This window comes from Panthera pardus, unplaced genomic scaffold (assembly GCF_024362965.1).
Source record: "Panthera pardus isolate Hobbes unplaced genomic scaffold, ASM2436296v1 HiC_scaffold_17, whole genome shotgun sequence".
NCBI classification, from domain to species: Eukaryota; Metazoa; Chordata; class Mammalia; order Carnivora; family Felidae; genus Panthera; species Panthera pardus.
The window spans coordinates 62,178,046-62,192,307 of NW_026526732.1; the positions used below are offsets into that span (position 1 = coordinate 62,178,046).

Here is a 14,262-nt window from a genome sequence, read left to right on the forward strand (position 1 = left end):
CAAGCTGCTGGCAGATTGCTGCCTTTGAGAATTAACCCTGGCTTTCCTTACCACCCCGCAGGTGAGCTCATCAACCTTGCCATGTACTGTGAGAGGATAAGGAGGAAATTCTGGCCTGAGTGGCACCATGATGATGACAACACCATCTATGAGTCTGAGGAGAGCAGCGAAGGGAGCAAAACCCACACGCCCCTGCTGGATTTCAGCTTTTACTCAAGGACAGAGACCTTTGAAGATGAGGGAGCAGAGAACAGTTTTTCCAGAACCCCAGACACGGATTTCACCGGACACTCGCTCTTTGATTCTGACGTGGACATGGAGGACTACACAGACCACGAACAGTGCAAGTGACGTTCGGCCACGCTGACCCTCTTCTGCCGGAGTGGCCACTCCCTGGGGTTGGTCCGATTTCCCAGGTGGAAATCCATCTGAGCTGGGAGGAGATCTTCGTGCTCGACACAGTTCTCACGAGCTAACTGGACGATAGCAGCCTTATTTCTTTTTGTACAAACGAGACACAGAACCATTCGGATGGCTCCATTTAAAACAAACAGGCAAAAAGGAAAAAAAAAAAAAGTCAGCATGGTTCCTGAAATCCATTTTTGTTTTCATTAGAAAACTAACACTGTGTGGCAGAGCAGGGGCAAGAGCAGATTGTCTGCGGATTGTGTCTATGTAGATCGTCTTCAACCCGAGGGCTTATTTGTGAGACGGATTCTCGAACGTCCTTCACCCACCGGGGTTCCAAGTAATGAGAGAAATCATCGGGGGAAATGTCCAGGAGACAAATATCCTATGGTGGCTGCTTGTATTTTATGTGTGTATATTGTATGTTGAGATAATTGAAATAAAAATCCATAGATATTCAGCGAACACCTACTATGTGCAAAGCACTGTGCTAGGTGCTAATCAGTATAAGATTTATTCTCAGTCCTGCCAGTGACTAGCTGTGTGATTTCGGGCGAGTCCCTTACTTCTTGTGTGCCTCATTTCCCCCACCTGTAAGGTGGGGATAACGATACTCTCCACCTACCTACCTCACAGGGGTGTTGTGAGGATTCATGTGGTAGCACCTCTTGGAAGAGGTGTGACATAAACACAACATTTTATTCTTTATTGTGCTTCCTGCGTATGAACATTTGAGGGCAGAGGAATTCCATATCCAGCCAACAGCAGCCACAGTCACTCGCCAAAGCCGAGCAGACGAAACACACGCAAAGGCGCAGTTAGGATTCTGTCACCATTCTTCTTTGTGATCTTGCCTGAATGGAAATCTTTTACTGAAAGACCGTTGAAAATGCTTTCACAGAGCATCGACAGCTACACACAGTCTTCAGTTCTGTGTATTTGCAGACGTCTTTCTTCCGTTGCCTGACCGCACGCTGGAATGTTGTCCTTTGTAGACTCCCGAGTGTTAAGTTGCCTGTGTTTGATTTATTTGAAGGGAATAAAGCTCAGGAATATGATGGGTTTCGTAGAGGTGAAGGGGAAAGGATTTGACTGATTTTTCTAAGCAGATGCTTGCCAACCTGTAATGTCTTTTTGAAAACAAATCTTACAAGACGTATCGAAAAGATGAAGTCTGAAGAGGATCACGTGACAGGTATCAAAGCACTTTGTGCAGTGTAGACTCTATGCAGTTTTACTAATGCAACTTTTCTGGTGTTCTCAGCCATTGCCCCATGAGAGGAAGGCAATGCTGGGGACAAATCTTAATGTTTCTTAAGGATCTCCCGTAGCTGCCCTGTGCTCCCTCTCTGTCCCTGTAGAGCACATGGACCCTTGGGGTTACTGTATTTACTAAAGCGCTCTATCTCTGAAGACATCCTTTTTGTTGACTTAGAACATTTTCCAGTGAAATATGCGGTGAAGATGCTGGGGTGACGGCCATGGATTTGGGCTAGGAGAGTCGGTGTTACGATTTACAACCGCAAGCAGAGCTGCTTTGCTTCTGATCTCAACGGACTCACTGGGTAATGGTTATTCATGGTGGGGCCAAAGAGACATTTTTCAAAAGAGACAGCAATTTCTGCTGAGAAGTTTGTGTATTTGCTTGAAAAAGACTCTCTTTGAATATGGCTTTTGCAAAACAATCCTAAAATGCTGCGGATTCACAAAGAGGTAAAGGGGGAGAATTGCTGAGGCTGTTTACCATTGGAGCCACAGTGTAGGACCTGTGTAGCTGGGGACAGATGCTGAGATACCCTCAGTTAGAGATTCTCATTGCACAGGAAACTCAGTTGTTAGTTTCTTATTAAAAGCATTCATCTTTGAGAGGACCGTTTGGTGCCTAATGAAAATGTGGGGAAGATATGAATGGATGAGCGTGTTGTATCTCCAGCGACACTTGGGAGGACTCTTCACCTCGCCTGTCTCTAACACGTGTGTTCCAAGGTCAGCTGGTGGTAGTTCTGTGTGACTAGGGAAACTTCTGGCTTGCAAATGTGAATGTCATAACCAGCTAGGCTGTGGACCCGGCCGCACAAAGACCGAGTTGACCTATCCCCATCCATAGCTGGAAAAAGTTGTGTTTGCAATCTTGCCTGCAATTTATTCTCACTGTATAGCACAAAGCGTGTTGTGTCTTCGCGTCAAGAATGATTTAAGTTATGGCTGTGCAGAGTCACATATCGTTTTACTGTGCATTGCTTGCAGGGCAAGTACATAGAGAGCCAGTGTTCATCGTGAAGTTGTAAAATAAGTCATTCTTTCCAGGTGCCTCTCTCAGAGGCTTGAATGGACATTACCACTTGGAGTCTTGGGTACTAGCCTGCCAGCTCATGACTGGGCACTCAACATTCCGAAGGTGTAACTTGATTTGGAACCCTGGAATATACCCAGGTTTTACCTTCCCAATGTGGGTTATGGAAACAAAATGACGAAGACAAAATCACTGTCGGGTGGATGACCTAGGTAGTCTTTGTTGGAAGGGCTTTCATTTTACCTGGTTTGTTCCTAAGTTCCCTAGATTTGAAGTGTTCTCCAATATGGTGAACAGGTGCTACTTAAAAGAAAATATAACAAGAAATTAGGGGACATTTTGGTCATCTGGCTTACTTATTCAAGTTGTGTTTCTTTTTTTCCTGGAAAGTGACTTAAGGAGGTGTGATCTTTAATGTTAACAGATGTTTTTTGGTTGGACAGAAGCCCCACTAGCTGCCCGGTTTTTTTGTTTGTGTGTTTGTTTTATTTTTTACCTCTCAGTGTAAAAATAAGTTCTGCCCCTCTATCCACTTCCCTTTGCCCCTCGTCCCCACTCATCAGGATTAAGGAGCAGCAGCAGTGTGATTTAATCTGCCTATGTCAGCTAGGCAGAGGTAAGCTATATTGTCAGAGTTGACCATTTTGTTGTTGTGACATAATGAATTGTGAACAGTGATGCTATTGTTGAGGCCATGAGCTAGCTACCCTGGTGACTGACCACAGACACAAGAACTTGAATCATAGCTGTAGTCTGTCTCTCCAGTGAGCCCGGCCTGTGCATCCTGTGGCATTAGGTATTAGGATACGTTTGCTTGAAATCGTTAGAGTTCAAGGAAGGGAAGAGCTAGGAATTTTAGCTTCATGGGTCTTGCCTAGGTTATTTAAGAGAAAACATAAAATCATAAGAATGTATATAGCTGGGTAATGGATTAGTTGTAGAAAGCCCCTTACAAGAGAGCCTCTGAGGTTCTTATTGGCTCCATATCACATGCATATTCATTTATAGGCAAGACCTGAACTGAAGTCTTTCACCTTGCCTTAGATGGTTCTTGCTGTTACGTTACTTTGACTTTGTTTCTTTTTTAAACCCACATTCCCTGAGAAATCAGTCCATGCTCATGGAACCAGCACATCCCCAGCCTCTCTCAAAGAGTGCTTGGAATCTTCCACTCTTGCTCTCCATGTCTGTTCAGCCCAGTACAGACCAATTCAAGAATTTACTCTGTGCAAGGCACTGCTAGACTCTGAATGATACCAAGTCACCAAGACTCCATATTCTTTGTTTTTTATCTTTTAAAGAATCTATGCCATATTATCACTCCTTGCGTATTTACTGAGCACCTATCCTGTTCCTGGCCCTGAGATCCACAGGAGATCTAGAGGGTGAACAGAACAGACATGACACCCTGATTTTAGGACATCCGCTTTTGCCCAGACTAATGCAATGGCCTCTTCTAAATGCTTGGTCACTTCCCTGATCCATTCCACCCTACACCATTAATTTTTAAAAGAATTTCTGGCCCTGATGGGGTGCCATATTGCCTCAGGATGAGGGCACTCTCTGGGCCCTGGTATTCTCAGCTCTTCCTTCATCTTGTTTCCTGGGATGTCTCCCAGGGCTTTTCCATATGAGCCATCCAGTGCATCCTGGTTGGTCTCCTTGCCATTGCCTAAACATGCCTCATGTCCCCACTCTGCTTCTGCTTATGCTAGCCTCCCTCCTGAAAGCCCTGCCCTTCCTGTCCACTGGCCCAACTCATGCCCACCTCCCAAGGCCCAACTTCATCAGTTCTGCAAGAAGACTTCCCAGCTCATTATAATCTCCCCTTCCTCTAGAAACACAGCACACATCGTTGGCTTCCCTGCTGGCTGCATGGGAAAGGTATGCCTAGAAAGCAGGCCATACACTAGAAAGTAGTGCTTTTAAACTGTTTGCGTCAGGGATTCCTTTGATAATCTAATGAAAGTCCTATACCTTATTACCAGAAAAATACATATATGCAAATATACAAAATTTTACATGTAACTTCGGATTTAGAGACCTGAAATCATCCATGGATTCTTTAGGGGGCTCATGGACCCCAGTGGAAGAAGCCTTCTAAAGAGTCTTTAAAAGCTACTGTTGTTAGTGTTCATTCTTTCTTGCCTTTGACATATGCAGAGAGTAGAAAATTGGTATGGGATGTGCATGCAAAAGCAATCTCTGTTATTATCTGTGTTGGGTGTATGTTGAGTGACAGGGAAGGAAGGAAGAGGAGCTGTCTTACGTTAATTGAGAGAATATCTTTGTTTTGACAGGCTTGGCATTTTGAAACTGACAAGGTTTTATTGTTATTGTTCTTGGTTATCTGTTAACCATCCAAAAAGTTGGTTTATCAAAATTAATTCAGGGCCAGGTAAGCTTCATTTCAGGCCTCAAACCCACCACTTCTGCGTGAGTAGGCTTTGGCCTAGGGTTATTAAGGTAGGAGAGATAGGTTATTAAGGTAGGCTGGATTTTTCCTTATAGGAAAAAGATCGGCACAGTCAAGTTTTCCTGTATTCATCATTCATTAATTCATTCGTAGGATAACTGTTGAGTGTGTTTTCAATAAAAGGATGGTGCCTTTGTTGATAGGTAACTACTCAGGTTCTTCTTTGTCGTCGTCGTCTTCTTCTTCTTCTTCTTCTTCTTCTTTTTGTTTTTTTACAGGGTGAAGTTATTTTTATTGCTCCTGACTATGATCCAGGATCCTTTGTTCTCCTTTATGTGCAGTGCTGTTTAAGTTGAACGAGAACCAGTGAAAATACATTCGATGACAAATACTTCCAAGTCTGAATGCTGAACTCTGGCAACACATCTTTAATAGGTCCAGCCATCAATTAATGTGTGATTGTGGAGTGCTTGACCTTTTTTCAATTGCTTCCAGTGGTGAAACTGGGTGAAGTTTGAAACGATCCCCTTGGTAGGTGGGGCAGGAGGTCCCTCTTTCCCAGAGCTCTTTTGCTAGTACCAGGAGTAAATGTCAACAGATGATGAATATTTTCTTCATTTGAATTCCTTACCAGAAACTTGAGTTTTTAGTCCCTGAATTTAAAGGATATCCTAAAGACATTTAAAGTTCCAGGGGCGCCTGGGTGGCTCAGTCGATTAAGCGTCCAATGTCAGCTCAGGTCATGATTTCGCTGTTCCTGAGTTCAAGCCCTGGGTTAGGCTCTGTACTGACTGCTCAGAGCCTGGAGCCTGCTTTGGATTCTGTGTCTCCCTCACTCTGTGCCCTTCCCCTGCTCATTCTCTGTCTCTCAAAAATAAACATTAAAAAAAAAAGATATTTACAGTTCCTTAATGTTTAGGATAAGATAACTGGAATGGATAACTTACTGGCCTTGCTCCTTAGAGATGGTTACAGAGGAAACTAAAAAACCGCTTAAAGGAAAGTGACTCAGCTCTTTTGGGGCTGACAATGGGACCTCCTTAACCATGCTGGCTCCTGCCAAGGCAGGGAACCTGTCCCCACAGCAAGGCTCTCTGAAGTTTCTGTTGTTGGCTAGATTATGACAAAGTGGTGATGCTCAAATTTCAAGAAGATTATTGCCCCAAATTGTAAAACGTGTAGATAGATAAAGGGTCCCATCGCAGTAATAAAGTAACTTATGAATGTGGTCTAGCTAGCACCCACACTCCTGATCATTTTAGTGGAAGAAACAAGTTAGAGTAAAAGATTGATACAGTACTTTGGTGTTCTGTACACATTTAAATAATGTCATCAATGAACGTGATGGCCTTCATGAAGTTTAAAAAATTCTGGTTGTCCCTAATTACAACTTCATATTTTGAAACAATCCACTAATTGTAGAGCAATATATATTTATGATACTGGTTAATTTTATAAAAAGTAGTATTGCTACATATGACCATTCACCTCCCTCCCTCCCCATAGCAAGCAATTTTTTTTTTTTTTTTTTTTTTTACTTTATGGCTCTGGAATAGAATAACCTTCATTTATCAATAATATTTAAACCTTTGGTCTTTCTTTAGTATTTTATACACCTACCTATGTCTTTAAAACCAATAGGAGTCAGCTGCTGAATTGCCATGTTAATTAGCTGTGGCTGAACAGGTAGCAGAGGGAGTACAGTGGAGGGCTAGGAAAGAGAACTGCTTTGGATATTTACCATCCCCCTCCTCTTAAAAAACAAAACAAACCCCAAACAACAATCTGTGGACTTTTCCCTTTAACAGTTGTTCAGAATTGAAAGTGTTCTGTCATATTTGCTTCTGGCTCTCCACAAGAGATCGCATTTGGCTTATTCAAACACAAACCATGTCCAGATGATTGTATTTTTACCTTAAACAAATTGTATCTGAATTCTTTTGCAGCAATAAGATTAAAAACAGTATCAAATTTTCAAGGAATCTCTGCTTCAGTAGGGGCGACACGTTTGTGTTACTCCTGTCAAAATGATTACCTCATGTGATCAGTCTCATGGGATCATGCTTATTGTAAACATGTGTTTTCCCCAGGAATGTGCATCATGCAGCGTGTCTCACGACTCAAACGGTAACGATGGCTGGGAAGAGGAGGGTCTGAATCCTTCATTTGGCGATACTAAGATTTCACTGAGTGGGAGGGGAGAAGGAAAGGGTGACAAAGGTGGCCTCTTCAGGCAGCACGTGGTACGGCTGTGTTGGAGACGTGGCAGCCACCTCGCAAGTTGTCTAAGAGGTGGCGTCAGTAACATAATACAAAATCCAGGTTTACAAATCAAAAACAAATGCAATTTGTAGGGAAGGATTGTTTGTGGATGTATGAAAGACTGGTGCAGGAAGCACTGAAATAATGTTGATCTTTGTCTTAATTTATATGCTCAAGTGCTGGGATTGTGCCATCTGAAGCCAAGCCTGGGAAATGGGAGAGCAGCTGACAGCGATGGCCTCTGCTCAGTTCCTTTGATTCTGGAACTTCCTTCTATTCTCTCAAAAGGGTTCGTGGCATATGGTTTCCATTTCATGAGTATAAAATGTACAAAGTAACGTATATTTGTTTTATAGATGCCCTTTAAGTGGAGACACCCCAAATCATTCGTATTTAGGTAGTGGTCTCCAAACCTTTGTGCTCATTCGCCTCATCAGTAAAACTTTCTGAGCATGCCCTTTAGCATATTTATTTATAAACACACACACACACACACACACACACATACACACACACAGTGTGCTCATATGCAGTACTGATGTGTACATTAAAAACCATGGCAAACATAGAAATTTTCAAAGGCTGTTGTTCTGGACTCAGTAGAGTTTAGGGAATGGGGCAAGGAGTACTTACAGGCAGCACCTAGAAAGCTGCAACTGATTAAAGAATGTGTATGTAACATTTGTGGCAAAGTGGATGTAAAATAGGCATGGGCGCATGATTTTAGGTCAACGAATGTATGTATGTATGTATGTATGTATGTAAGTAAGTATTTTTACTTAAAATGGGCATTTGGGGTTGGGGAAGAGAATGGTGAATAAATAGATGTCCCCTTTACAAGAGCTATTTTAATTCTGTTTTTGGGACCACATGATCTAGAATGTTTTGAAAATTTCTGAAAGATTTCACAGTACATGGACTTAAGCAAAATAAGAAAAGATAGGAGGGGAAAAAGCAAATAATGCAAATATGGGATGCATTGCTTCAGAATTTCAATACCAATCTGAAAAGCATGTTTTGATAATTCCTGGTAACCAACATCTCACTGATTATAAATCTCTCTTCTGTTTGTTTATAATCCAATGTCACCAAATGTGTGGAAGGTGCACAGATTTATTTTCAGAGATCCGAGATGGGAAGGACCAATGTTGGTATAATTTGAGCCCACATTTCAGCTGCTTGGGGGCTGATGGATGGACACTGCCCGGAAGCATTTACCTGCACCACCTGTTTTGCAAACACAATGAATAGCATCTTGCTGAACAAGGGCCTCAATGTCGAGGTGGCATTCCAGTGTTTATTTCTGGACCTATGAGTTACTTTAGCACAGTTATTGTTAGTAGTTTATAAAGCCATATTTAAACTTGTATACTTGATTGTAAGATAGATTTGAATTGTGCACTATGTTGATTACTGTATATAAATGTGGAAATTCTGTACATTTGGTCTTCATGCTGTATGTATTTGATGTGTAAATGATAACTAATGGTTATGAAATAGCTTGCTGTGAATGTCTTTATTCCAATTTGCTTCTCTCTTTGCAGATTTGAATGTTTTAACTTTACACTCATGAGGAAAATCTGAAATCTTTGCATAGAACATACTGTTAAGTGGTAGTCTCTTAGATGATCGGGAAGATATTTTTCTTGTAAGGTTCTTGTATAATTAAAGCAGAGGTAATTAATTTTTTAGGCATATAATTTTCGATAGAAATTCAACAGAATGTTTTTTAAGTAGAAAACAGGTCTTTGAATATGCTCTCCTACCCTCTCCTGCCTTTTAGTTCTTGCCCAGTGTGCCCCTCGGAGCTTTTGGGGAGTGATACCCACTAGTAGAGAGAAGAAAAGGGGGAGGGGAGCAGGACACACGCTAAGACCTTTGCTGTGGGTATGAGGCCTGATGATAGAGCAACTTCCCCTTCTGTTAATAGTGTCTAAATTAGTTTTTGTACCTCTCCAGTGAAGTAATTGTGATGTCCGTTTTGTAGATGAGGAAAGAGGCTTGGGGGTAAATTAGGGTACAGTGGCTAAGACATGCTCAAGTCATTGATTTGCAGTGGTTTTAGAAATACAAATCTTACTTCCTAGTGTTCTGTCCATATGTGCCTGGCGATGAACCATGAAAGACAGCTGGATCTAAAAAGGCATGTCAGGATTGATGGAGACATTTAGGGTGTTTGAAATCCTATCTAGAAATTTGAGCAACTATTATCCAAATATTAGCTTCTTAGCATTTAGGGCAGATTGCAATAAGGTAACATCTAAAATCCCAAACTTCCCAAACCGTGGGACTATCTATTAAGTGGAAGATGAGAGAACCCCCTAATCCCACATTCTAGAGGTAACAGTTTGGCTTTCAGACCCCCATTCTCTCTTGACTAATAAATCCCAACCATTCAGCACTGCTTATTAACATAGACCCTTATTACATAGGCCCATAATTGAAAATGCTTTGAGACAATGTGTATCCACTTCAACTTAAATGAGCTCCGGACCCTTCTAGAACTTGTATGGGGGTTTTGGACTCAAGCCTGGTGTCTGTCCCACTAGGGAAGCTTGCTCTCCTTGCTTTCAGAGGCATCAGAAGGAAGGGGGGTGTTTGCCTTTCCAACATGCTGTGCTCTCAGAAGTGTTAAGAGAAGTATCTTGTTGCCAGTTGTCCTGAATATTCCATGACTTGATTTTTCATATTTTTGTCCTCCTTTCCTTTTAGAGGAGAGGCAGAGCAGTTGGTGTCCTGGCTCTCTCAGGGGCCGCCTGTTTTGTTTGCACAGGATGCCACTGTCAGCACCCATTAAACACTTCCCAGCTGGGCTCATTCCCATTAGCAACAGACTTTTCTTTTGAAACCTACCAAGGTTAAAGTCGCTTCTGCTGTGGATGAAAGCAAACTCTGGAAAACGAAGGGAAGAGAACCAGCGTCCTCCTTCACAGTGTGGCTGCCTTGTGTGTCCAAGAGGTACCTGGTCTGTTTTCATGGTGGTGCACTCATTGTGAAGGCTTAGGGGTCCTCTCCAGTTGAGGGCCTGTTAGAATTGAAGGTTCACCTTACCCAGGATGGGCAGACACCCTAAGTGACTCATGCTCAACATGTATCCAGGTAAACCCTGATTGAAACAGCGGCACAGGGAGCCTCGAAAGGGAGAAGGAGAGTTGAGGGAAGGGCTGTGGGTGGCAGGGAGCAGCCCCGGACCCCTTCCCCAGCCCTACTGTATCCACACGTTTATTTTGTGCTGCTGCTTCCTTCTCCACCCTCACAGGTCTCCCTCCAACTAGCTGGTGCATTTAAAGGCAAATAGTGGAAATCTTAGGGCTGCTCAGGGATGTCAAATAGTCCAGATTCACCAGTGGTACAAGTGTAAGATGAGAGGTAAGTGGGGAGGCAGCCTGGGCCACACTGTGTGGAAGTCATCCCTATAAGGGTGAGGAGGTTTTCTGAGCAGGGGACTCACACGAGGAGAGGATATTTAATTCAGGTTTATCTGATGACAACCTGGACACAGGACACCTCAGAGAGGAGGCCGCAACAGAGCAGCTGGGCAATCTCAGTGGTTCCCAGAGAAGTCAGAAGTGGGGCAGGGGGCGCAGGGGGAGTGGGCAGGGGGAGATGCCAGCCACAGAGCACAAGGACATGCCGAGTCTTGGATGCAGGGAAGGAGAGGGCCAAGGTAATGAGGTCTTGCTGGGAGCTGGGGGCTGCCAGGTGTAGGAAATGTGGAAAAGGGACACCGGTCTGGAGAAAGCTGTGTTTGATTTTAGCCGCGCTGAATGTGAGGAACCAGTAGGGGGTGCAGGGCTGGGACTTGTGAAGGGGGTAAAAGTGGAAGCAAATGGGCTGGAGAGAGAGAGAGTAAAAATCTTTAGCACCTGGGGCGCCTGGGCGGCTCAGTCAGTTAAGTGTTGGACTCTAGATTTGGGCTTAGGTCATGATCTCGCGGTTTGTGAATTTGAGCCCCGCCTTGGGCTTTGAGCTGACAGCATGAAGCCTGCTTGGGATTCTCTCTCCTCCTCTCCCTCTGCCCCTCTCCTGCTGTGTGCTCTGTTTCTCTCTCAAAATAAGTAAGTAACTTGAAACAAAAGTCTTTAGCACCCTGCATTTGTATGTTCCACTGTCTTTAGGGTTAGTCTCTCAGTAACTCCTTGACCATGTCCCCTGGTGTCCTCGTATATAAGATGAGGGGTCTTGCAGTTTGATCTTCAAGCCCCTCCTCGCTCAAACCTCCTTTTCATTGTTCCCGATGGCTGAATACCACTTAATACCAATAAACACCGATTCCACCTCCTGCTTTGTTGATTCTCATAGTGTTGGAAAGAGGAATTTAGTGACCAAATCAGCCAGCAATAGCTGACATTTACAGATCACTTACTATGTGCCAAGCACTGTGTTCTTGGCAACCTATGTGCAGCAACTCATTTAACCTTCACAGCAGCCCGGTGAGATAGGTACTGTCACTGTCACCACTGCCGCCATCATAAGGACCGCCACCACCTTCCTCCTCAGCGTCACCATCATCACCATCTGTAGTTTATAGATGAGGAACTGAAGCAAAGAGGGGTTTAAGCAACTTAACCCCGGATCTCTGCCAAGTGAACAGCGGAGCTGGGGTTCAAGTGCACGGTCTGTGTTTAAGAGCCTGGCTGTGAAACCGCTGTGCCCCGCTAGCTCTACACCATTCTAGCATTTGCACCCCCAGACCACACAACCTCTCGAGTACAAGGCTGTGAAGATGCAGGGTGCTTGTGTTGAACCAGAAATGGCTTGACTTAACTCACTTCTCCCAAATCATTCCCAGCCAGCCCTGTGGGGTTTGCCTTCTTACAGAACACACACAGACCCTGTCATCAGGTCCCTGATCCATGTTCAGACAGACTTTGGTTCTCTGTGGGGAGCTGTCTGGTTTCCCTGGTCAATTCGCTTTGCTTCTGGTGGTCATGGCCATTGGCCCCACACACCTCGTTCACCTTGACTCCTCACGGAGGGAATTCCTGGGCGAATGACTGAAAAAGGCAGGATTCTTAGGGTGTCTACTGCCTGCTGCCCAGAGGAGCTCACCGCACACATGGTTCTCCACTGCCTATAAGCAGATGCTGCACACGTCTCCACCTCTCACCCCAGACCTTGCTCCTCATTCTCCAGACCCACGTACGCATATGCCCGTGGGACGCTGCCTGTGGGTGTCTCCACGTGTCCAGATGTGAGCTGTCAATTCTCTTTCTCCCAGTCTACCATTTCTCAGTGTTTCCAAGCCACCGAATGTCTAAGCAAGACCCCTGTAGTCACCCAGTCCTGTGGCTTCTGCTTCCTGAAAACAGTTTAAATGCATCTCCTTCCTCAGCTCGGCCTGAACTTCCGGGGCTGCGGCCTCCCACTAGGTTCCTTCCTTCTGGTCTGCTTCCCCCGTACCCATTCTCCACCTTGCTGCCAGGCGAGTCGAGAATTTGGGCGTCATCCTTGTGCAGGGGCCGTGCTAGTCTTCTCTGTATCCTTCCAGTTTTAGTACGTGTGCCGCCGAAGCCAACGCCGTCAAGCTACTCAAAAAGGGAAACTGTCCGTGTTGCTTCTGTAGCGTTCAGGACCAAGTACGGGCACAAATGGCTCTCCGTGACCTGGAACCCGCCTCCCTCACCCGCCGTATTTCCCACCGCTGCCCTTCCCATCTTCACACACCAAACTCCAGATCTACCAAGATATGAAATTGCCACTTTGTTTTACCTGTCATTCCACCACTGAAGGAATGATGCTGTGTCAAAAAATTTTTTTACTGGCATCTTGTGTCTCTTTACGCTGATAATAAATGGTTGACTGTAGTTGATTTTTTTCTGTTTTCTCTGCTGAGTGCTTCCTTTTGCCAGACTTTCCCCAAGGAGAGACAGCCAAGGAGAAAGGTGTTCTCTTTCATCTCCTGACGTGGTGGGGGACAGAATGATAAATCAGACACTGACGCTACCCTCAGCGGTAGGTGAGACATGAACACATAAAAACTCTGGTAAAAGATAAATGCTGATAAATACCCCAAGAGAGGGACAAATAAGTTGGCTTGGACCCTGTGGTGGGGAGAGTCCTTCCGGCCCAGGAATGCAAGAAATGGAGCCCACTGTGCCTCTCTCCACTGTTCCCCTGCTCTCGCAGTCCTGAAGGTAACTCACTTTTCCAAGTCATGACACTTCCCGAGGGGCCCTCTTCCCAGCACAGAAAGGAGGAAACAGTGTCTTTCTTTGGCTAACAAGGCTTTCAGGAATCTGGAGGTTTAAAAATGGTGGTCCACAGACCATGTGATCTGAGTTGTAATAGGCGTAAGGAGCACCAGTACGGCTGGATCCTCATCTTTCTGAGACAACCCCCACTGTCAAGGACCCTCTCTCCACCATTAGCATCTCAGACAGGTAGATGACATTAGTGCCGAAGGGATAAAGGAGGCAAAGAGGTGTCTTTAAAGAGTTAAAATGGACGTGGAACACATCTGTGTTAAAAGGGAAGTTAAAAGGGAAGGACAGGGCATTACACCAGCTGCTCGGAGGCAGGTGGTGTGGGCTGACTGGGTGGATGTGCCCTATGTCTTAGCATCAGCTAGATCAACCCCTTCTCCTTAAAAGCAGCTTTTGCAAGTCACTGTCCCGAAGCTTTTCCTATGAGTGCATATTAGCTTTGGGACACTGTTAGGATGGAGCACCGCCCACAAACGCTTGCGGTTGCATCCTTAGCAACCATTCGCTTTACTTGCTGTTGCTGGGTATTTATTCCCCAGGCAGGGCTCTCCAGTGGTTGTAGAGTGTCCAATTTCGGGTGTTGGATAACTTTAAGATTCGTGTGCAGTAGGTGGAGGCCCAAAGGGAACCGCACGTTCCACCTCTTCCACAGCATGATACACATAGTAAATGCTCAA

The 14,262-nt window shown here is 44.7% G+C and overlaps 1 protein-coding gene, 1 long non-coding RNA gene and 1 pseudogene across 10 annotated transcripts in view; 2 read left to right on the top strand and 1 right to left on the bottom strand.

The window, feature by feature from the left end:
- The window catches only part of LOC128777670 (uncharacterized), a 79,284-nt gene extending 70,406 nt beyond the window's left edge, over positions 1–8,878 (top strand). Inside the window, exon 2 of the long non-coding RNA XR_008422947.1 lies at positions 7,898–8,878. This is a non-coding gene — a long non-coding RNA (uncharacterized LOC128777670). The remainder of the gene's footprint in view (positions 1–7,897) is intronic.
- FAXC (failed axon connections homolog, metaxin like GST domain containing) overlaps positions 1–8,878 on the top strand; it is a 79,081-nt gene extending 70,203 nt beyond the window's left edge. For 5 of the 9 annotated variants that reach the window (XM_053904634.1, XM_053904633.1, XM_053904632.1 and 2 more), the window contains one exon: positions 62–8,878. In XM_053904634.1, coding sequence (XP_053760609.1) covers positions 62–351 — 290 coding nt within the window. In that variant the 3' untranslated portion in view covers positions 352–8,878. The remainder of the gene's footprint in view (positions 1–61) is intronic. The other 4 variants (XR_008422943.1, XR_008422944.1, XR_008422945.1 and 1 more) reach the window with 4 other exon arrangements.
- A 3,931-nt stretch (positions 8,879–12,809) lies between these two features.
- LOC128777878 (U6 spliceosomal RNA) lies at positions 12,810–12,898 on the bottom strand (annotated as a pseudogene).
- Between the last annotated feature and the right edge of the window lie 1,364 nt (positions 12,899–14,262).